The sequence below is a fragment of the Aspergillus lucknowensis genome (genome assembly GCF_044049455.1).
Source record: "Aspergillus lucknowensis strain CBS 449.75 chromosome Unknown BJX67scaffold_5, whole genome shotgun sequence".
In the NCBI taxonomy this organism is placed as follows: Eukaryota; Fungi; Ascomycota; class Eurotiomycetes; order Eurotiales; family Aspergillaceae; genus Aspergillus; species Aspergillus lucknowensis.
The window spans coordinates 1-20,289 of record NW_027263549.1 but is presented as its reverse complement, the minus strand read 5'-3'; the positions used below and the strand labels follow the sequence as shown (position 1 = coordinate 20,289).

At 53.5% G+C, this 20,289-nt stretch overlaps 10 protein-coding genes across 10 annotated transcripts; 5 read left to right on the top strand and 5 right to left on the bottom strand.

Annotated features, from left to right (window-relative positions):
- Positions 1–36: 36 nt before the first annotated feature.
- On the bottom strand, positions 37–891 carry BJX67DRAFT_377889 (uncharacterized protein; the record flags this gene model as incomplete). The annotated part of the gene is made up of 2 exons (XM_071032222.1): positions 37–339; positions 397–891. The coding sequence occupies 2 exons, from the start codon at positions 889–891 to the stop codon at positions 37–39; spliced, it is 798 nt and encodes a 265-aa protein (XP_070889512.1).
- Positions 892–3,316: 2,425 nt separating this feature from the next.
- Positions 3,317–4,316, top strand: BJX67DRAFT_344052 (uncharacterized protein). Its single transcript, XM_071028211.1, has one exon. It carries the CDS (start codon positions 3,508–3,510, stop codon positions 4,174–4,176), a length of 669 nt encoding a protein of 222 aa, XP_070889511.1. The 5' UTR covers positions 3,317–3,507; the 3' UTR covers positions 4,177–4,316.
- A 352-nt stretch (positions 4,317–4,668) lies between these two features.
- BJX67DRAFT_241707 (LITAF-like zinc ribbon domain-containing protein) lies at positions 4,669–5,582 on the bottom strand. The gene is made up of 3 exons (XM_071026107.1): positions 5,447–5,582; positions 5,006–5,393; positions 4,669–4,947 (listed from the first exon to the last, which is right to left on the bottom strand). The coding sequence occupies exons 1-3, from the start codon at positions 5,466–5,468 to the stop codon at positions 4,782–4,784; spliced, it is 576 nt and encodes a 191-aa protein (XP_070889510.1). The 5' UTR covers positions 5,469–5,582; the 3' UTR covers positions 4,669–4,781.
- A 1,303-nt stretch (positions 5,583–6,885) lies between these two features.
- BJX67DRAFT_241701 (NAD binding domain of 6-phosphogluconate dehydrogenase-domain-containing protein) lies at positions 6,886–8,621 on the top strand. The gene is made up of 3 exons (XM_071026106.1): positions 6,886–7,326; positions 7,383–7,876; positions 7,929–8,621. The coding sequence occupies exons 1-3, from the start codon at positions 7,071–7,073 to the stop codon at positions 8,481–8,483; spliced, it is 1,305 nt and encodes a 434-aa protein (XP_070889509.1). The 5' UTR covers positions 6,886–7,070; the 3' UTR covers positions 8,484–8,621.
- On the top strand, positions 8,475–9,816 carry BJX67DRAFT_344049 (class II fructose-bisphosphate aldolase). Its single transcript, XM_071028210.1, has one exon. It carries the CDS (start codon positions 8,759–8,761, stop codon positions 9,737–9,739), a length of 981 nt encoding a protein of 326 aa, XP_070889508.1. The 5' UTR covers positions 8,475–8,758; the 3' UTR covers positions 9,740–9,816.
- Positions 9,817–9,829: 13 nt separating this feature from the next.
- Positions 9,830–11,055, top strand: BJX67DRAFT_241561 (ceramidase). Its single transcript, XM_071026104.1, has 4 exons — positions 9,830–9,985; positions 10,042–10,259; positions 10,335–10,616; positions 10,699–11,055. Exons 1-4 carry the CDS (start codon positions 9,936–9,938, stop codon positions 10,986–10,988), a joined length of 840 nt encoding a protein of 279 aa, XP_070889507.1. The 5' UTR covers positions 9,830–9,935; the 3' UTR covers positions 10,989–11,055.
- Positions 11,056–12,335: 1,280 nt separating this feature from the next.
- BJX67DRAFT_377883 (uncharacterized protein) lies at positions 12,336–12,690 on the bottom strand (the record flags this gene model as incomplete). Its single annotated transcript, XM_071032221.1, has 2 exons — positions 12,336–12,589; positions 12,660–12,690. 2 exons carry the CDS (start codon positions 12,688–12,690, stop codon positions 12,336–12,338), a joined length of 285 nt encoding a protein of 94 aa, XP_070889506.1.
- Positions 12,691–13,702: 1,012 nt separating this feature from the next.
- On the bottom strand, positions 13,703–14,700 carry sdh2 (succinate dehydrogenase iron-sulfur protein subunit SDH2; the record flags this gene model as incomplete). The annotated part of the gene is made up of 4 exons (XM_071030869.1): positions 13,703–14,026; positions 14,077–14,228; positions 14,285–14,528; positions 14,596–14,700. 4 exons carry the CDS (start codon positions 14,698–14,700, stop codon positions 13,703–13,705), a joined length of 825 nt encoding a protein of 274 aa, XP_070889505.1.
- A 2,199-nt stretch (positions 14,701–16,899) lies between these two features.
- BJX67DRAFT_241572 (polysaccharide lyase family 1 protein) lies at positions 16,900–18,594 on the top strand. Its single transcript, XM_071026105.1, has 6 exons — positions 16,900–17,187; positions 17,254–17,397; positions 17,473–17,598; positions 17,658–17,754; positions 17,837–18,070; positions 18,130–18,594. The coding sequence occupies exons 1-6, from the start codon at positions 16,985–16,987 to the stop codon at positions 18,466–18,468; spliced, it is 1,143 nt and encodes a 380-aa protein (XP_070889504.1). The 5' UTR covers positions 16,900–16,984; the 3' UTR covers positions 18,469–18,594.
- Positions 18,595–18,720: 126 nt separating this feature from the next.
- BJX67DRAFT_377880 (putative sexual development protein (LsdA)) lies at positions 18,721–19,664 on the bottom strand (the record flags this gene model as incomplete). The annotated part of the gene is made up of 2 exons (XM_071032220.1): positions 18,721–19,431; positions 19,485–19,664. 2 exons carry the CDS (start codon positions 19,662–19,664, stop codon positions 18,721–18,723), a joined length of 891 nt encoding a protein of 296 aa, XP_070889503.1.
- Positions 19,665–20,289: the final 625 nt, after the last annotated feature.

Genomic DNA, 20,289 nt, shown 5'->3' with positions numbered 1-20,289 from the left:
TGAAACCCACAGGCACCATTCCTCCATTTCGTTCATTCAGTGCCCGTCAAACAATACCTCGCCATTGGCAGCAAATAACCCCGGGAAGAGGATCTGCAGGCCCCGGAAAAACTCACCGTTGTCGCCTGAGTCAGTGCGCATGACAGTCGTCTGGGGCATTGAGTCGAAGCAGTCCAGTGCGCTTCCATGCGATGAAGCGGAGGACTGTCGAGAGCGAGAGCCGAACCCCAGAGAAGAAGAAGAAGAAGAACGGAAGGAATTCGATGCGGTGTTGCTCTCAGAGACCTCGTCGACATCCTCGGCATCCATCGTCCAGTCCTCGCCGATCTCGTTCATGACCTGCTCAAAGTTAGCGTCTACATCGTGCACCGAACTACTGCGGAGAACGTTAGTTACCTCGCATGGAATACCGGCGTCACTGTTCCCATGAATGACGGTCCCTGCGGGAAGGTGATATTGCCCATCCTCATGTCCATGACCATGACCATGACCATGGCCCTGTCCCCGTCCTAGCTCTATCCCAAGTCCAACACCGTGTCCAAGATGTGCAGTCGTCGCCGAGCCGCTGGGAAAGGTCATCGTGAAATCAGCCGTGATAACGGGCCCGTCACGATTCATCCCTTCGAGAGCGATATAGCGGAGCGGGTTACCGTTCGCTGCGCTGCTGCCGTTGTGTCGCGGGGACATCGTGCCTGTTGCCCATTCGGCCTCGCATTGCATACAGGCGTTTACCTGTGTGAAGGGGGCGAGGTTGTGGGTTGCGTGAACTTCGTGGCCGCGAAGAAGGGGCGCGCGAAGGCGAAGACTGTTGATTAATTCGACGCAGGCGGCGAGGGTGAAGTTTGCGATGTGACCGCAGGTTGGGTAGTGGTGGTAGGTGTAGTTGCACATGATGACGACTTTGTTTGGAAATGGACTCAATGGGTTTTAATAATTTTTTTGTTGGTGTTGAATCGACTGGGGAGGTAGGACTAGGGGGACTGGACTGGACCAATTGAGGAATTGAAGCATTTGTCTGGATGGACGTCCGGGTTTATATAGCTTTGGAGGGAGAGGAGGACAAAGACATTCGCTTTCACGGGTGTGTAGAGCGCTCTTTGTGTGGTTAGAAAGCGCCCGAATGGCCATTATGTGAGAGCAATAAGAGCCTGCCTAGATATCTGTCTCAATGGTGCGTTTGTCTCTTGCATCGTTCATGAAAAGGGTCTTTGTTGATGGCTTATTGTTTGCACTAACTCCCCCTTCTCCCATCAGGGAGGACGATACTGGTTATAAACAGCTGCATCGACTCGTGCGACTAGCAGCTCTGTGGACAAGGCTCCACCAAAAATGCCGGTCAAGAAAGCCGTCCTTTGTTGTCCAAGAGGGGTACGGTAGATACTTTACGAATCGCGATCTGGTCATGGCACAAGCAATAAGTCATTCCAGAGCCTTATGGAGGTCAAAGATTCATTGTACTTTCACGAGCGAAGAATTGGATTAGTGAGGGTGAGCCTCAGGCTTCGTCATCTCCAAAGCCCCCAAATATTGGAGGCCGGGGGATCATGATAAGTAAACAACGTCAGAGGGACATTTGTGTGGAATCGTCCGATGACTCAAGTGCAGGTGTACGTATCCCAAGCGCTAGCCCATCCCGCATGAATCGTATTCAGAGAAAGAATATCTGGACGCTCTAAAAGGAGAACCGCGTCCCTACAACATGTAACAACTCCCAGTAGCCGTATTATAACACAGTATAGGTTGCCAGTAAAGCTCTTTCATCATTCCACTGCCACCGACGGTAATCGTACATGGCAAGAGATTGGCCGTAAATAAAAGTGACAGTCATCTGGATTCACTGGTAGGATTCTCGAGCAGCTCGGTTGGCCATCCATTTTCGGTACAGGAAGAGCAGAATAATGCCCAAAGCGATGACGAAAACGATGCAGAACACCAGTATCGGGCCGGGGTTGTCACTCGCCCAATCTCTTCGCTCAAGAACGTGCCTTTGGGTTGCTATGGCGAGGGAATCGATGGCAGGCATTTCTATTTCAGTTAGCCCTTTGGCCGACCCAGCTGAATAAACCTCATACTGCGTGAGAGCTGCTAGCTCAGATCCAAGCCTTCTCCAGGTCCGTCTCGGATGCACTGATCTGCTGACTTGGGTTGGAACACTCGGTCAGGTCAGCCCGCCGGGCGAGCGTGTTTGAAAGAGATGAGATTTGTTGGATGCCAGCAAGCGGAAGAGACACGCACTCAGAGATTGACGGGCGGAAGGAGAGCTGGACATTCAGCGGGGGCAGAATCTATGGTTCGGGAGACACGGATGTCAATGACGTGGATGAGAGTGTTTGTGCCATAGGCAACGGAGGGCCGACCAAAAAGCTTATATTGCCCGTACTCTCGATCGGCCAATCCACGCGAGGCCTTGCCGGCATATTCGGCGCGAGGGCACAACACATGTCCTCATATTCAAGATCTCAGCTGGAGAGTCTGATACGGTTGTGAGATTGTTCAACGGGTCACATTCGCTACGTGCAGCTCACCCATCCTGCTGACGAGGGAGGTTGAATTTTCCCAAAGCGTTTGAAGGCATCACGGTTGCGGCCCCCGATTCGATGTGCAGGCAGACTTTTGGATCCGTTCCCAAATTTTCAAAGAGGTTGAAGACGAAATCCAGAGGAAGCGAGGAACGTGACCTCCATCTCACGGGACTCTAGTTGTCCCAATTAGGAAAGTTTCGGTCCTGAGGCACCGAGGGACGTGGGACAGCATGCTCAAGATCAGCAATGCGCAACGCCTTTGAAACGTCACAACGGGGACCTCGGGACTTGATGCACCCTTTTCTTCGTGTTCATTTGGCCACCTGGGGGCCCTCCGCCCTTGGATCATCAAGCTGTCTTCTAAAAATGTAACCTTGCTTCGGCACATTCTCGTATTCATGCCTCGCCGCCAATCACGGCCCTTGCTGGCGTTTTGATCTACAGCCAGAACCATAAAAATCGTCATACTCACTCCCACGAGGGTGCTGGGTTTGGAAACGATTTGAGAGAGGACCCTCTTTGGAATTGCAATTCGAGTCCCCCTTCCTTGATTGGGACCTGATTCGCAGTGCCTTCCTTGATGTGGAGAAGCTCTGCAGACGTGCCCTCCTCTTGAAAAGAGGAGGCCCTCGCCCCAGTCTCCCAAGTTCAACTTCTCTGGCCTCAGAAGATGAAGTTCCGTTGAGAGGAACATCCTCTTCGAAACGACACGCTGACCCTGCGACGGATCATGGCCCGATTTTCCACTATCTGGCTGACGTATCTCGCCATCGTCTCCGCCCCAGGCGCTTCTGCCTGGACCGTGCTCTGGCGGAACGACACCACCCCTGCAGAGCTCGTCGACGGACAATCAGAACGAGGGTGCACTCAGATATGGCACCAAGAGGGCGAAGAGTTCTCCTTCGATCCGGAGGGGCCATGGTGCATCAAGTTCTACTCTGATGCTGAATGTGACAGCATAGTTGGAATCGGTTGCGAGGGCCGGATGTGGAAGCAGGAGGCCTCGCAAAACCTTTCCGCCTTCAACGTTTACCCCATGCCTCCTGCGTCCCGAACCGCTTACGGCTTCACATCCAGCACCCCAACACCCACATCCACAACAACCGAGACGCCCACTCCAACTTCTGACGGCGCGGAGGAAACCCCAGCATCCGAAGCGGCCTCCGACGACAGTGGCCTCTCTGGTGGCGCAATTGCAGGTGTCGTCATTGGTGTGCTTGTTGCTGTTGCGCTTCTCTGTGCAGCGTTCTTCTACCTTGGTCGTCGCACGGGCAGGAACGCTGCCGCCGCCGCCGCCGCCGCCACGGCTGCTGCTGCTGCTCCCGCCGAATCCGCTCCACCACCGTCCAATCCTCCTCCTCCACCACCACCCCAGTCAAATATAAGCACCGACCCGATCTCTCCATCCGGTCCTCCCAGTACAAGCCCAACCGTATACGCCCCTCCCCCAGTAGCCGCGGAACTACCAAAACCACCCATGGTCGAAACAGTCCCGCAATACTCCCCACCAACTACATACAACCAACCGCCAAACGGACTTCGAATGGTCGAGCTCCCCGGCCAACACCACGGTGCGGAGCTCAGCAATACGCAGCAGGTCCAGGAACTCGAAGGACGGGGGATGGACAAATTTGGTCCATATTCAGGCTCGTAGAGGAACCATGATATGCATGACGATGTATATATATATATACGAGGATCGCCGGTTTTCCTTTCCCTGCTCCGTTGGGTCGGCGAGCAATTGATGATTTGTACGATTCTACTCGTTATTGGATATGATATGATACAGCTGCCTTGCTCTCTCTTCGATAACTCTATACCGGCGTACACGCGATTATTTGTGGCCATATTAATGCCCTGCCTTTACTCTCTCCTTCATGAAATAAGACCTTGATAAAAGGGAAGTGCAGCAACTATATTTAGCGGAGCGGAAAGGGAAATTTGTCGGCCAGTTGCGACACAGCCCACACTGATATCACTCGGAAGCGCCCTGGGGAAGTTGTCTGGCAGCGCCAGCAAATCAGCGGCCAACATCGTATTGACCCTTGCCAGGAAAATTCAAGGAAGACGGTCTGAAGATTTTAAGATTTTGCTCGGTGAGGTTGTTCTTCCAAAACGCTTAGATCCAGTCTCCATTAATAATCAACCAGAAGGGAATCCAAATATCACTCCGCAAACAAGATACAACCCTGCCCATTATCACCCACCGAAGTTTTGTATACGTGACAGAAATCAGAAGGACAACTGAATCACAGAATTTTATCTCGGGACTGGGTTCTGGTGAACAACGACGTGGCCGCTATTATGGTAGGTAGCGAGCAAATGACCGCATTTTCCACACATATGGTTCATGTTCTTGAACGACGCCACGAAATAAGGGATACAACCCACGCAGGCAAGGCAACACAGCACAGCGGCCCATCCACTGGAAGGATACGTTACTTGAATTGTCCGATGCGCTGAAAGACTATGAACGAACTTACTGTGTTGAATCTCCAGTGATTGCTTCCGTTCGAGTCATCTCCCGTTGGCCACAGAGAGGGCAGTCTACGACTTGAGGGAAACGTTGAAGGGCATGCAGGGGCACCGAGTTCGGGTAGTAATTTGGCTGCGCAGAGTAGTTTGGCTGAGCGGGAGGGTACGCTTGTGGTTGTGGCGGGTACGCATGAGGCTGCTGGGGGTTGAAGCCATGTTGCATTTGCGCGTTTTGTTGGGGAGTCGTGTACATTTGAGGCGAAACATTCTGCATCTCGATCCCGGAATCGTTGTTTGCTACAGAGCGGGACGGTTGCCCATCTTGTTCTGTGATAGGAGCCGCATGCGCAGGGTGCTGCTGATAGCTGGGAGGCGTTGCTTCCTCTGGCGCTGGGTCTTGAATAGCGGGTTAGTCAAACCCCTGGAGAGCGGTTTCAATGGCCACGTACTGTAGGTCGCCTTTTCCGACATGTCGATGGTTTGTTCGATGATCAAGAACCGCACAGGGAGGAAAGGGCGGGGGACCGCAGATAAAAGGGGCGAGCAGCAAAGCCAGGAAATTATTCAAACGGGTTTGTCGATCTTATAAGGTTCTGCTGATGCATCCTTCTTGCGATCTGCATCGCGTTCTGGAATGGCTCATGCTGCGCCTTCCAATGCTTTTGATGGCCAATCACACAGACAACCTGGAAGTTGGCGATGGCAGACAAGCGTTTGCAACGAAGTATCCACCTTTCCACCGATCAAGCTGAGCGTCGTCTAATCTCGATGGCCCAGAGGACAGCCGTCTCGAGCTCGTCGAACGGAATGGGGCTGAATCGTGGTGATCTTGGCAGTGCCCTTGGCAGTGGCCGTGAATGGGGGTCGAGTCGAATACGACCTGGCTTCCTTGAATCATCGAGTCAAATCAACGTCAGCTCCATGGCGATGCAGCTGGTGAATTTTCGTTCGTCGTTCCAAGATTCAGTCGTCGTGTCCCCATTTTCATCAAAACCCAATCAAGAAAGCAAATCATAGCTTGTGAAATGAGAAGGTAGTCATGCTGGTGGGCTCGGGCTCTGTGTTCTGAAGGCCAAAAAAAGAAACAAGCCGGGGTCGATGGTCAGGCTCTTTAATACCTGAGGCTTAAAGGCCTCAAGGCAGCGAGGAATGCAGGGCACGGGCTCCTGCACCTCACCTGGGCGGGCAATAACACGAGGCTGCCACGAGCTGCAAAGTCTCCACGGGCATGGGCACCTGGGCAGGTCCCGAGGTTCCCGCTCCACGTCGCCGGGCCGATTTCTTCCTCAGCTCATTTCCCTGCACGCCTCCACGTTCAATCTCTTCCATCCACAATAAGAATGCCATCCAAGAGGTGGCGTCGGACGTGGGATTCCAAGCCGACCATCGTTCCTCTTTCGCCTCTGCAACCATGCCAGCTCGGCCACGAAGCGGTGCCACGACACTCGGCGGTCCTACCAAAGGAACGGCACAGAATGATTGCTCCCTTGAAAGAGATCCTGTATAGTGACCGGCCGAAGGAGGGTCGAACATACCGCTCGGTCAGATGTTCGTCATGGTCTCGTCCCTTCTTTTCCGTTGTTGATGAGAGACTGGGATCAAACCAAATATCCGGCTCGGCCAGAGGGTCGTCATGTTTCCGTGTCGCACGACTGTCCTTTTCATCCTCCTCGTTGGGCTGTCAAATGTCGTTATTAGGCTAAAATTCGAATGTTGGAAGAGTGGCTCATCCGCTCGGCCTCCGATGCAAAGCTCCCTTTCAGGACTTCGGAAAAGGTTTTCTGCTGGCACGAATAATACAAACACAATTTCCAACCGAGTTCTTAATTTTATCAAGTTCGATTTCGCGTCCTGACCAAGGCCAGCCTATTGTTTCCGTGGATTGCTCAAGGCCGGAGAACCTGCAGGACACATTTATGTCGGATCAACTCCGACTCCGCCACTGGACATCCCACTCTCCCCCGCCTTCGCGTCTCGGTCGCATCGCTTCTTAAACAGCTTGGTTCCGGCCGATGAAAAGGTTTTGAGGCACATTATTTGTATTGTTTTGCCAAAGTCATTTTGAACCACATCATGTCCAAACCATCAATCGGCTTCGTTGGCCTCGGAGCCATGGGCTTTGGTATGGCCACCCATCTTGTCAAAGAAGGGTATGCTGTCCACGGCTACGATGTCTTCCCTGCCTCCATTGAGCGCTTTAAAATGGCTGGCGGAATTCCCGCTTCTTCTCTCCGTGAATCCGCCGAAGGCAAGGCGTTTTACGTTGTTATGGTGGCTTCTGCGCCACAGGCCCAGTCCGTCCTGTTCGGAGACGATGGCATTGTGCAAAGTAGGTTCTCGACATTAATGATTTTTAACTGCTGCCATAAGCTCATAAATTTCCAGACCTCCCGCAGAATGCAGTTCTCATGCTCTGCTCGACTGTACCCGCTTCGTATGCTCAGTCCGTCGTCACGGAACTCCAGAACCGCGGTCGCGGTGATATCCTCTTCGTTGATAGCCCTGTTTCTGGTGGCGCCAAGCGCGCGGCCGATGGGACGCTCTCGATCATGGCTGGTGCGTCCGATGAAGCCCTTCAGGCGGCTCGCGATATCCTGCAGGAAATGTCGGACGAAAATAAGCTGTATCTGGTTCCCGGCGGTATTGGGGCAGGCAGCAACATGAAGATGGTGCATCAAGTCCTGGCCGCAATTCACATCTGTGGTGCGAGTGAGGTCATGGGATTTGCAGCGCATCTCGGCCTAGATCCTCGGGTAACCGCCGAAAAAATTTTTGCATCGGATGCGTGGACATGGATGCATGAGAACCGATTCCCTCGGATGGTGGAGGAAGATTGGAGTCCCGGTGCCAGCGCATTGACCATCATTTTGAAGGATGTCGTAAGTTTCATCTCGCTTTGCTTCTGCTCAGCCGCTAATCCAATTAACTTAGGGAATAATCACTTCTTCCGCCCGTCAGCAGCGCTTCGCTACCCCCCTATGCTCCGCCGCCGAGCAAGCCTACCTCACTGCCCTGTTGCACGGATGGGGCCCGAAAGACGACTCAGCCATGATCCGACAATATTATGCCAAGCCCCTCTCTGAGGTTTCCCCAGGCGCCGATACAGAAGCAGCCACGGAACTAGTGTTGGAGCTCATGCGAGGCGTCAACCTTGTGGGCGCAGCCGAAGCCATTGCCTTCGCACGCCACCTGAAGGTCGACCTCGCACAGTTCCACGGCCTAGTCAGCCAAGCCGCCGGCGCCAGCAAGATTTTCATCCAGCAGGGAATGGAGATGATCGAAGGACGCATCGGCGATAAAGCACCGGCGGGATCTCCTTCAGTGGATGAAGCTGCTGCCAAGTTAGAGGCGGTTGTACAGAAGGCGCGCGACCTTCACTGCCCACTACACTTGGGAAATGCAGCATTGAATGTGTTATTCATGGCTCAAAGACATGGGTCTGGTGGACAGAGTAGCACTAGCGTGATCAAAGTTTATGGCCTGTAAATAAAACGTACTGCATGGACGGAGCATAATAACTTATTTGGTTTTGCAACTCTCGTATTTGGTGACATGTCTCCAGCGGCTCTCCGGGCCACATCAAACCTCTCGCCAACTCTCTTGCCCGAGTGATAAAAGGACTCGGAAAACCTATCTCCCTCGACACCCGCTGTCCTCCTGGAAATCGGCGGAAACGACGACTCGGACAGCAATCCGAGTTTCTCCCGATCGGAACAACTCCGGGCGATGAACCAGGAAAGTGGGGGGGTATATACAGGGGTATGCATATAAAACAACTCACCTTTCTATTTATCCAGTCTTCCGGTCCTTTTCACGATTCCTTTCTTTCCATCATATCCTTCGAGTTCGAAAAGAAAAAAAGGGGAAGATTCAAAATGCCTCTCCAAGACAAAAACCACCGCGCCCTCTCCATCCTCAACCACGCCTTCACAAACCACTATGGCGTTCCCGCAATGTGCTGCTACAACGTGGAGGGCATCCTCGCGACCGTCCGCGCAGCCGAAGCAAAGCGCTCCCCAGCCATGATCCTCCTTTTCCCCTGGGCCGTGCACTACGCCGACGGGATCCTCGTCCACGCGGCCGCCGAAGCCGCCCGTAGCGCCTCCGTGCCCGTCTCCGTGCACATGGACCACGCTCAGACACCGGAGATCATCCGTCGCGCAGCAGACCTGGGCGGCTTCGACAGCATCATGGTCGACATGTCGCACTACGAGAAGGAGGAGAATCTCAAGCTCACGCGCGAGCTCGTGGCGTACTGCCACGCGCGCGGGATCGCGACTGAGGCTGAGCCCGGCCGCATCGAGGGCGGGGAAGACGGGGTTGCGGACACGGCTGATCTCGAGGGCCTGCTGACCACGCCCGAAGAGAGCGAGGAGTTCGTCGACACGGGGATCGACTGGCTTGCTCCTGCGTTTGGGAATGTGCATGGGGAGTACGGCCCGCGCGGGATCCAGCTCGAGTACGACCGTCTGCAGAGCATCCAGGATAAAGTGGGGGATCGGGTGCGGCTTGTGCTGCATGGGGCGGACCCGTTTACGAAGGAGATCTTCCAGAAGTGCATTGATTGCGGGGTGTCGAAGATTAACATCAACAAGGTGTTGAATAACGAGTACATCAAGGTGCAGAGGGAGAAGGCGGGGCGGATTCCGTTGACGAGCCTGCTGGAGGAGGCGACGAATGAGATGCAGAAGGCTGTGGAACGGTGTATGGACATGCTGGGGTCGACGGGGAGATATCCGTGATGTATTGATAATTTCTCTTCAATTTAGAAGCTGAATTCGAGCTCTTCGTGCATGTGAAACACAGCGGTCCGTTCGTCTCTGCACAGTCTCCAGGAGCAAAGCGGGGCGGCGGTCGTCCCTGTGCTGGTCTTTCACCGTCTCTGCCGCCAATTCTCTCCCTTCCTTCCCTCCCCATCTCGCGCGTCGCAACCTCGGAATGGATTCCTCGGTCGAGCCCTTCTGGGGCCCCCAGACCTCGTATCTCAAGTTCGTCTCAACCCCGGAACAAGCCCACGATCCAATCGCTTACCTGTGCCCCCCAGTTTCTGCGAAGAAGACTACGTGATCACCCGCTACGTGGCCGAGTTCATCAACACGCTCAGCAGCGGCGTCTTCTGCCTCTTCGGCCTGTATGGCCTCACCCAGCTCCGCAAGAAGCAGCAGGCTTCGATCTCCCGCGCGATCCCGTATCTCGGCTTAATCGGCGTCGGCGTCTGCTCGGCCGGTTACCACATGACGCTCAAGTATCACACGCAGATGTGTCCGTTCCTCCCTCCCCCCTGGGGCCCTTGGTTTGTTTATCCGCACCCGGCTAACGGAGGAGGAGGAGATTTAGCCGATGAACTATCCATGCACCTCCTTACGACCCCCTTGCTTTACCGTATCCTGACGTTCCAGACAAGCCCTGAGTACACGAAGCGCGTGGGGGCGATTCTCTTCACGCTGTTTTCAATCGTCATGGTCGTCCACATGGTCATGGACGAATTTCTCCTCCACGCGACGACGTTCGGGCTCGCTGTTCTCCTTATCACGACGAGGACGATGAAGACGATTTCCCTGCAGATTTCGGACTCGTCGGTCCGTATGAGGATTCGGTGGATTTCGCGGTTTGGATTGTGTGCGTCCCGTCGTCCTCTCTTACCCCCACCTCAAATATGAGGTCTTCTTCACCACGTATGTATGTATCTAACACGGTGCAGTCTGCTTCGTATTCGGATACGTCGTTTGGCTGATTGACACATGGGCCTGTTCTCACCTAACGGAGATCCGGCGGACCGTGGGAATCCCCGCTGCGTTCTTCTTTGAGTTGCATGGCTGGTGGCATGTCTTAACGGCAATTGGTGGGTACGTTGCTGTTGCCACTGTGGATCTTATCACGGCGGGCGAGGTGCATAATGATCTAACGGCGGAGCTGGCGTTCCCCGTCTCGGTTGTTGCGAGGGCTTTGAATGGAGAGGTGGAAGGGAAGGATGGGAAGAAGAAAGGGTAGCCGAATCTCTGGCGCGCCAGCATACCTTCGATGCCTTATTGGGAGCACAAAGCAACCGGTGCTAGTTTCTATATCAACTAGAAATAGATCGATAGATATAAAATGCCGAATAGAGTACTATACTTCCTCCTCATCATCCTCCCACATCCACGCCAACCTGACAGAACCTAAACACCCGAGCACCCCTAGCACCAGAAAAACAGCCTCTAGCCCCTGGAACCCAGCAGCATCCTCGACAGCCGCAAGAAACACAGGCACAACCGCCCGTACTGATATTCACCAGGCTCGTCATTATTCCCAGACCGAGCGTCCTTATCGCCTCGCGGTGAATGGAGCTATTGGTTTCGATTGCCCCTCCTGACTCTCCTTCCTCGGAGTTCAGATCGCAGTCGGAAATACTGCGTACCCCTCGTGCTGATAGGAGCGGCTCGTATTCGTCCTTGCGGTTGGTGTTGTCCGAGTCATTCATTCTCGGAGGGGTGGTACGTATCGCTGTGACGGTGTGGAGGAGGCACCGCGTGACGCTACCCCAGAAGGCCACATTTACCAGGGCATCCGCGACTCCTAGGAGACATAGCGGTACGATGGGACTGTAGATTGCCGCGGAACGAGCTAGGAAGATACCATGTGCCAGGATTAGAAGCACATTGCTGGTGATTAGGGCGCGAGGATACCCTCTGGATTGGAGGCTGTCGATCAGGAACCCGAATGGTGGGACGAGACATCCGGAGAGGACGAATAGAATGCTGAAGAACGGAATGGGCTAGTTAATTCGGAGTTGGCAACGTATATTCTGAAGAGAATATGGGGTACCTTATTGCAGAGCCTGCGGCTGGCTGGTCGCCCTGGTAGAAACGCACGGCTAGGAAGCGCTGCGCAGAGTTTGTGAAGGTGTTGAGGCAGCCATAGCCCAGAAGGCAGATGAGCGCAAGTTGCCAGAAGACAGCGGGGAATACATGGAGTGGAAAGGAGGCGACAGGCTTGGTGCTGCCGCTCTCGGGAGTGCGTCGTCTTCCGCGGGGCCTGGGAGCGTGAGGAAGTAGATCAGGCCGATGGTTGGAATACCCAGAGACAGCGTTGTCGCTATCCACGTCGCCGAGACGATGCCATATGCCTTGATCAGTCGGGGGATGACAACGGAGTTAGAGACGCTGCCGAGTCTTCCCAGGCCTAAATTGATCGCCAGGGCCAGAGAGAGTCTTTTATGCCTAGAATAAGAAGACGACTTAGCATAACAGTGGACTCCGGTTTTGAGAGAGGGCAATCACTGGAACCAACGCGTGATGATCTCGCATCCGAGGACACCTACCACCTTTCCTCCAAGCCCTATAAAGGCCCAACCCACGATCATCCCGATCCCGAATCTTTAGTCTGAACGGCGAGAGCGAATAGCAGCTGTCCGATTGCGATGGTTGACAATGTGGCGAGGAGAAGTCTCCTCTCCCCGAACCGCTGTACCGCCGTGCCTGAGAGGAATGGGAGGACAATACTCGGCGCTGAGTAGACAGTATACAGAAGGGATACCAGATAAGCCGTCTGGTGGTCCGAGAACGACAGATGCTCCGATATTGGGATCGACAGAGGGGCGGGAATATCATAGACTGCAATATTCGTTATCAGCATGCGCATATACCACTAGTGCTAGCGGAGTATAATCTCATGTCATCGTACCAACAGCCGCGAGAACACGCCAGTGTGTCATGGTTCAGCTGGCGATCGATTTAGTCTCGGTTTTTGCCCACTAGCATGGCAGAACATGATATGTGGGAGATATAAGGGCGATCCGGGAATGTTATCTCGTGAGGACATCACCTTGCAAACAGAGAGCATGGCTCTGTCACAAAAGCAAAAACGGGCCATATGCCCTGCGAGTCATCGGTTATCCCCGCCTTCAGGGGTGCCCTCCCTGGAGGCATAGCAGATATGACCATGATCAAGTTTCATTATGATCAAGATGATCAAGATGATCACTGGGAAATCAGCTCCTTCGAACTCGAGCAAGAAAGATGGTCATGAAATAGCCCAAGCGAGTTTGAGTGGAGGTAATTCTCCGAGGCTGTAAGCTAACCTTGAGACAGTGAGAGGGTGACTTGAGTGCTTGCATGAGATGCAACCCACTTCCCCCAGCATTGCATATAATTCTTGCATATAATTCTGACAACCCGCGTCTGACTTTTCCGGCTCCTCAGTCACGGAACACACCGTTTCATCTCAAGCCTACCAACTCAAAACCCAGCTCATCAGTAAAGAACTTCTCGATCGCTAGGTGATCGTCTGATCATCGCGGCACGAAACGGGGTCACATGACACTCATCGTTGTCTTGTGCTGAAGCAGACGCTCGACGAGGCGAATATACCCATTTGAACAGTCTGAAGTAAAACGGAGGACGGTAAGCTCTACTCCGTACTATGCTCGACGCAGGCAGGCTCCTGTTGGTTTGAGCCATAGATATGGGACTGGCCCTCTCTGCGCCGTGCTGCGGAGTCAACGGAATATGGTTGGATTCATAATCACCCTTTTGATAGTAATAGATATTCACACATTTACACCTATGGAAACATTCAACGTCAAATGGCCTCAAAAACTGGGAATAAAGCTCGATCAAGGTAACATAGGAGAAAGGAAAGTACATATAAATTGGAACCACGAATGCTAAAGACGGCAAGAGAATGAAACGAATTTGATCTTCCATCTTGCTTCTATTTTCGGCACTCTAGTGAGCGGCCATCATCTTCTTGATCTCTGCAATGGCGCGGGCAGGATTGAGGCCCTTGGGACACGTCCGTGTGCAGTTGAGAATCGTGTGGCATCGGTAAACACTCATGCTGTTGTCCAGGGCGTGCTTGCGCTCGGCGGTCTTCTCGTCACGGGAGTCGGCCAGCCAACGGTAGGATTGGAGGAGGATGGCGGGTCCAAGATACTCCTCAGAGTTCCACCAGTACGAAGGGCAAGACGTTGAGCAGCAGGCGCACAGAATGCACTCGTACAGGCCATCCAGCTTCTTACGGTCCGCGGGGCTTTGACGGTATTCAAGACCCTGGAATGCATGAGTACCTGACCGAGAAACTAAAATGTTGTCCAACTTACGTCCTCACTCTTGGTCTCACGTTGTAGGTAAGGTTTGATTGACTTGTACTGCTTGTAGAATTGGGTCAAATCGGGAACGAGATCCTTGACAACGTAGGTGTGTGGCAATGGGTAGATGCGAGACTCCTTGGTGGTGTCGGTAGGAATACGGCCTGTCCGGTTCGTTAACTTTGACTGCCCCAACACGTGGCGCATTAGAAGCACGTACACAAGCAGGCAAGGGTGTTGACACCATCAATATTCATCGCACAGCTTCCACAGATACCTTCTCGGCAACTCCTTCGGAAAGTCAGGGTGGGGTCGATTTCGTTTTTGATCCGGATGAGGGCATCTAGCATCATTGGGCCGGTCTTGTTAAGGTCGAGCTCGTAGGTCTGCATCTTGGGCTTCTCGGAGGGAGTGTCGGGGTTCCAGCGGTAGACTTGGAACTTTTTGACCTTTGGCGCGGGCTCCTACACACATTCCAAGAATTAGAGGCCACGACCACGTTTTGGAGATGAATGCGACGATTCTGCTAACCTGAGCACCGGACTCAACAGTCGCGTACGAGCGAGCAAGAGACGCGGGGCGGAAAAGCGGCCTCGAGGAGGCGATTAGGCGCGAGGTTGTGCGAAGAGAGGCCATCGTGACTTTTTCCTTCAGTCCGGGATACTGGGGCGAAAAGGCGAATCGGGAGGAAGAGAGGGTGTGCGGTCAACAGAAAGGAAAGGAGAGGAGAGGATCCCGTAAACAGCAGCCCAGTAGCGTCAATGACCAGATGAAGTCTCAAAGAAGCGAGGATCAAGAGTCCAGGATGTTCAATCGTCAAAGAGCTCGCCTTCTGCCACTCAAAGTTACCTCGGGTCTGGTGGTCGGCAGTTTGCTGACTCAGCTTGCTTCCGCCAATCACGCGCATGCTAATTACAAGCGTCGGGCGGACACGGCCTTTGAATCTTCCCTCTCGGCCATTGCCCACGCCTGGGGGGATATGCTGTCGCTAGGGTTTCCGTGTACCTCTTTCTTTCGAATATACTTCGATCGTGACCTCCGAATTTGTACCCTATTCTGTGCCCTGCGGGATGCCTCAATGACAGGTTTACTGTGTCTTCTCACCAATCTGGGGTCTCAAGATGGGGAAAGGGAAGCTCCCGAATTGCCGTGCCGGACGCTCATGTGATCCGCGCAGGCATAAAGCCGTCTGAAGGCATCAAGGCAGCCAACCCAGTTGTACTGAAAAGGTCACCTCCAGTGCGGCTTCCACATATATGTAAGACGCGTTCTTTTGCTTTCCCATCCCAACGGACTCAGCCTACGTGATATCGTATGCAACAGTCGACGAGCACTCTCGTGCGTCCAGTGCTTCTTTACCTCTTTCAGACGTCCGCGCAGGAAACAAGAAAGTGAAGGCTACTGTTTGGATAGTGGTCACCGCGACTTACACTATGAACCTGGTTAACACTCACAAGCTGCAACGCCGATATGGCTTCAGACATAGTCATACACCCATGCGTATCCTCTATTACTAGGAATCACGCAATCTGTTTCACGTTGCTCGCAGTAGGACTGCCTTGTGCATGTTGGACGAGGTCCAACAGAAGCTTTCGAAGCCAAGTATCATTTGACCGACTCAGCTCATTTGGGAATTCATTGGGTGATATCTCATCTCTAATGACATTAAACACTGGGTCTCCATTCGCATCAAGAACAACGTTGATGGTTTGATATCCATGTGGATTTCCCAGCACTGTGAAAACGGCATAGGGCCATCGCGATCTGTAAAGCCCAACGTTCCCAGGATATTCAAGCAGGCAATGTTTGCTCACGACTCTCCGTAATGAGCCACCACCGCAAGATTCCAGTACGATCCTGATGACGGCAAAAGGTCTCCTTCCGGTTTCGAGGTCCTGTGTTGTACTCTCAACGGATTCGGTGTTTTGCTAGTCTCGTCTTGGAAAGTCACAGTTATCCATCGTTTTAGCTCAACCGAATGGTTGTCAAAGTCTGCGACCCATATGGCTCAAGTTACCTTCCGCAAGATAGTCCTCGTTTTCGCTATGTGCTTCGAACCCCATCGGACTTGTAAAAGTATTGGACAAGGAAGCAGTCTGTATTTCGGGTCACGGATTCTGGTAGAACCGACAAGCCAATATAACGGATTGGGTTGATATGGAAGATGCTGGAGATCTCCTGGAACACCCCTTGCGGGCCCAACATTAGATCGTATAAGATCTACGGAGAGCGCTGGCTGCTCTTGACTCGGATATTTTGGTGGCGCCTCGAAATCTCGACCTGTCTCGAATTGAGTCCTGCGTGGTGGGATCGAACTTGTCAGACTCGCCTTTCGTGGTTGAATTGGAGCAGAAGAGACAGTTGACCAAGCACCCCGCCAATTGGCCTCGGAGCTGCTCGCTCTGGGTTCTCAGACTCTGGAGATGAAGACTTTCCTCTGGATCCTCAGGAACTCCACACAAACTTCGGCAAAACAAGGCCGCCTTTGGCGCACATCACGCACTGACTAGGCCGGAGTATATTTTCCGGCAGTCATATCCATGGACATTTCATGGCGATTAACAGTCACGAGTTGTCAAGCAGTCTCTCATCTCCCGCCAAGACGGAGGAATTGCTTGTTTTCGTGGTCCAAACATCAACTGCCGGGCCGACCACGAGACATCATGAAACACCCCCAATCTCCACCCGCCCGAGGACGCTCCAGGAAGGAGATGAGTCGCCCCCAAGGCTCCGGTCTCCATGTATTTGAGACCTTCAAGTTTATCCCGGCGGGCGAGCCAGCCCTGCTCCATAATGCCAACCCTCTTCGCTCAACGCCAGCCAAGGATATAAAACCCAACGGCCCACCCAACTCATTCCCTCATTGAATTTTTTTTCGTTCGTAACTTCAGCTGGCTGGACCCCTTTTGTTCTCTTCACCATGAGATCATTCTCCCTCTTCAGCCTCGCGACGGCAGCCCTCAGTACCACCGCAGCCGCCATCGGCGTCACCGGAGAAGCGGAGGGCTTCGCTGCGGGCGTGACAGGCGGTGGTAGCGCTGAGCCTGTCTACCCCGAAACCATCGACGAGCTGGTCTCGTACCTTGGCGACGACCAGGCGCGTGTCATCGTCCTCAGCAAAACGTATATAGCCCAGCAGAATATCCTTCCCCCTCTCTCTATTGGACTTCAGACTAACAAGTTCCCTAGCTTCGACTTTACCGGCAGCGAAGGCACGACCAGCGAAACCGGCTGCGCACCCTGGGGCACCGATGCAGCCTGCCAGCTCGCTATCAACCAGAACAATTGGTGCACCGAATACCAGCCCGATGCGCCGGCGGCTGCCGTTGAATAGTACGTCAAATCCCGGCCCTTCGTAGGTCTATCTGATTTCGGATCATCTGACATGTTCTCTTTCTCCGGCCGCAGCGACAACGCCGGTACCCTCGGTATCACCGTGAACTCTGACAAGACTCTCCTCGGCGAGGGCGATGCAGGTGTCATCAAGGGCAAGGGTCTCCGTATCGTCAGCGGCGCAAGCAACATCATTATCCAGTACGCCATTTCCCCTGCTACAATATCTACCGAGCAGAAAGTCTCACATGCCACCACAGGAACATCGCTGTGACCGACATAAACCCCCAGTACGTCTGGGGTGGCGACGGCATCACACTAAACGAGTGCGACCTAGTCTGGATCGACCACGTTACCGTACGCCTCTCGTCCTGCTCATAGATGTACTCCAACCACATATGTTCAGGGACTATCTAACTGTGAAATAAACGAGATATAGACCGCCCGCATTGGCCGCCAACATATCGTCCTCGGCACCGAAGCCGACAACCGCGTCACGATCTCAAACTCCTTCATCAACGGCGAATCGGACTGGTCTGCTACCTGCGACGGCTACCACTACTGGGGTATCTACCTGGATGGAACGAGTGACCTGGTCACAATGAAGGGTAACTACATCTACCACACTAGCGGCCGGAGCCCCAAGGTTCAGGGAAATACGCTTTTGCATGCTGTAAGTTAGACTTGATCGGTTATCTGTTGATGAAGGTCAGAGAGCTGAAAGGTTGCCAGGTGAACAACTACTGGGACGGTAATTCGGGTCATGCTTTTGAGATTGGTGCAGGTGGTTATGTTCTTGCGGAGGGGAACTTGTTTCAGGATGTTGCCGCCATTTACCAGGACCCCATCGAGGGCCAGGCCTTTTCGTCTCCGTCGGAATCCCAGAACGAGGCCTGCTCGACGTATCTTGGCCGTGTTTGCGAGCTGAATGGCTATGGGAGCTCGGGAGCATTTACGCAGGCAGACACGGATTTCCTCGCCAACTTTGAAGGCAAAAGCATTGCCTCTGCTTCCCCATACTCCGATGTTGCCTCAACCGTGCCTTCCACGGCTGGTCAGGGCACCATCTAGACCCTCCCAAACACACAACTCCAGAGCTTTGCGCATGAATGGAGTTCAGCGGAAAGGGAGTCATTTAGCTTCCCAATTTCGTCCTCAGTTACCGTTCCGACTACGTGCACACAAAGATTACTAGTATATTCGGCAGTTCATCTTTCCAGCCTTTCTGTATTGGTAAATAATATTAAGGTAAAAGGTCGGCCTGCCGGCCGGGATCGTCATGTCTTCGTAAAGATACCACACCTATGAATACACGGTCTCTTCTTACTCAACGACGATAAGGCCCGGACCATAGACCGTGTGTTGAGCCACTGCAGCAGTGTTGGCAAATGGTCCCCTGCGGTTGACAACCGCCGCAATCGTCAAGCCGTTGAGCAGGAAGTCGTCGTATGGGAAGAGAGCAGCCGCAACAGATACGTTATCCTCACAAGAGAGAACTTGCAGCGGAACAACAACGGGGACATTCAACTGATTGATGTAGGCCAGCCACAGAAGCCCATCCTCGCTCTCTTCGGGGGCGTGAGTCCATGCAACCTGGATCTTCTGCGTACGAGGCTCAGGGGGCGTCAAGATCTCCAAAGGCAAGAATGTCCGGAGGGGAATGTCGTGGATATTGGGGCAGCTGCCGGGGACAATGAAGTTCTGAATGTAGGTAAAGCCGTAGTTGACATCGCTGGTGGTCAACGTCGGGACCTCGCTGGGATACTTGTCCAGGAACTCTCGGAAAAAGCCTGCCTGCTCGCCTTCTTGCCCGACTGTGGAAACGACGACTCTGGCGAAGTCTGGTTCGCGGTTCGCGGCAAAGCGTGCCGTCACGTCTTGGAGGACTCCGGCGAAATGGGAAGTGAAGGTAGCAGCCAGCTTGATGGCCTCATGAAGAGAGGTCGATGGGAACTCGTAAACACATGGTTCGATTGGACGTCTGCCCAGGTGTTTGAGAGCTTCGTTGGCTGTCAGAGCGTGCACTTCCTCTTGCTGGACCACAGTCAGCGCCCAAGGTCTCTGGTCCTGCTCATGGAAGCACTTACCGCAAGAATGGTTGACAAGGACCGAAGGATATAGTCGGCTTCCTCACCGTCATCGGGCAGCTCGTACCCTTCCACGTCGTTTGTGATTTTAAAGAGAAGCTCGTTGAAGAAGGCGGCCTCGGCGAGCTCGTTGAATGCGATGAGCTGCAGATTCGTGGCACCCGCTTGGCTGACATTCATGGGGAGGGGCAATCCCGGCAGGGTTCCATGAGCCTCACTCTCAATCATCTGAAGCTGCTCTGGGCTGGGTCGTGGCAGGCCATCGGGCAAGGGAAGAGGAAAAGGCGAGGATTCGCCGCCTCTTGCAGTGGGGGCCGCAAGAGAGGACGAGACTGCAGGAATCAAAGCAAGGAGGGAGGATGAGAAATGCATTCTGATGGGGAAGGTAATGAAAGTGGATGGTAATGTATGCAGCTGTAGTGAGTGTCGGCGTGAACGGATACAGAGTATGGATGTGTGGAAGAGTTGGAGGACAAGAGACACCCGGGGGAGTACTAGGATTGTTCTCTTTTGATTTATAGCCATTGATAGCTTCTTGAGGGCTCTTTCCTTGTTTTGCAAGTCCTCTGTCTGTCCCCTGAAGGAAGCAACGGCAGGAGATGCCCAGTTAGGGCAGGAAGCACCGCCAGCCCTACACGCTGAGTTTGGAGGTTTATCAACCTTGGAATGATTTGCCCTCAGAACTCTGTCTTCATCCTCCGGAAGCCTATATGGGTAGTCCGTGCCTCGTCTGTCATGAAGGCGTCATTCCCCCGTATAACCCCCCCGCCCAACTGCTCTCCCCTACAATTTAGACACCATTCTC

Excerpts from the sequence above, each read along its gene's own strand:
- BJX67DRAFT_241572 (XM_071026105.1), top strand. The coding sequence starts at position 16,985 with ATGAGATCATTCTCCCTCTTCAGCCTCGCGACGGCAGCCCTCAGTACC. Across the intron at positions 17,188-17,253 it reads GTCATCGTCCTCAGCAAAAC|CTTCGACTTTACCGGCAGCG; the intron begins GTATATAGCCCA and ends CAAGTTCCCTAG. Across the intron at positions 18,071-18,129 it reads GAAATACGCTTTTGCATGCT|GTGAACAACTACTGGGACGG; the intron begins GTAAGTTAGACT and ends AAAGGTTGCCAG.
- BJX67DRAFT_241701 (XM_071026106.1), top strand. The coding sequence starts at position 7,071 with ATGTCCAAACCATCAATCGGCTTCGTTGGCCTCGGAGCCATGGGCTTT. Across the intron at positions 7,327-7,382 it reads AGACGATGGCATTGTGCAAA|ACCTCCCGCAGAATGCAGTT; the intron begins GTAGGTTCTCGA and ends ATAAATTTCCAG. Across the intron at positions 7,877-7,928 it reads CCATCATTTTGAAGGATGTC|GGAATAATCACTTCTTCCGC; the intron begins GTAAGTTTCATC and ends CAATTAACTTAG.
- BJX67DRAFT_241707 (XM_071026107.1), bottom strand. The coding sequence starts at position 5,468 with ATGTCGGAAAAGGCGACCTACA. Across the intron at positions 5,394-5,446 it reads GTCGGAAAAGGCGACCTACA|ACCCAGCGCCAGAGGAAGCA; the intron begins GTACGTGGCCAT and ends CCGCTATTCAAG. Across the intron at positions 4,948-5,005 it reads ATCACTGGAGATTCAACACA|TGGATGGGCCGCTGTGCTGT; the intron begins GTAAGTTCGTTC and ends GTATCCTTCCAG.
- BJX67DRAFT_241561 (XM_071026104.1), top strand. The coding sequence starts at position 9,936 with ATGGATTCCTCGGTCGAGCCCTTCTGGGGCCCCCAGACCTCGTATCTC. Across the intron at positions 10,260-10,334 it reads CAAGTATCACACGCAGATGT|CCGATGAACTATCCATGCAC; the intron begins GTCCGTTCCTCC and ends GAGGAGATTTAG. Across the intron at positions 10,617-10,698 it reads GATTTCGCGGTTTGGATTGT|TCTGCTTCGTATTCGGATAC; the intron begins GTGCGTCCCGTC and ends AACACGGTGCAG.
- BJX67DRAFT_344052 (XM_071028211.1), top strand. The coding sequence starts at position 3,508 with ATGTGGAAGCAGGAGGCCTCGCAAAACCTTTCCGCCTTCAACGTTTAC.
- BJX67DRAFT_344049 (XM_071028210.1), top strand. The coding sequence starts at position 8,759 with ATGCATATAAAACAACTCACCTTTCTATTTATCCAGTCTTCCGGTCCT.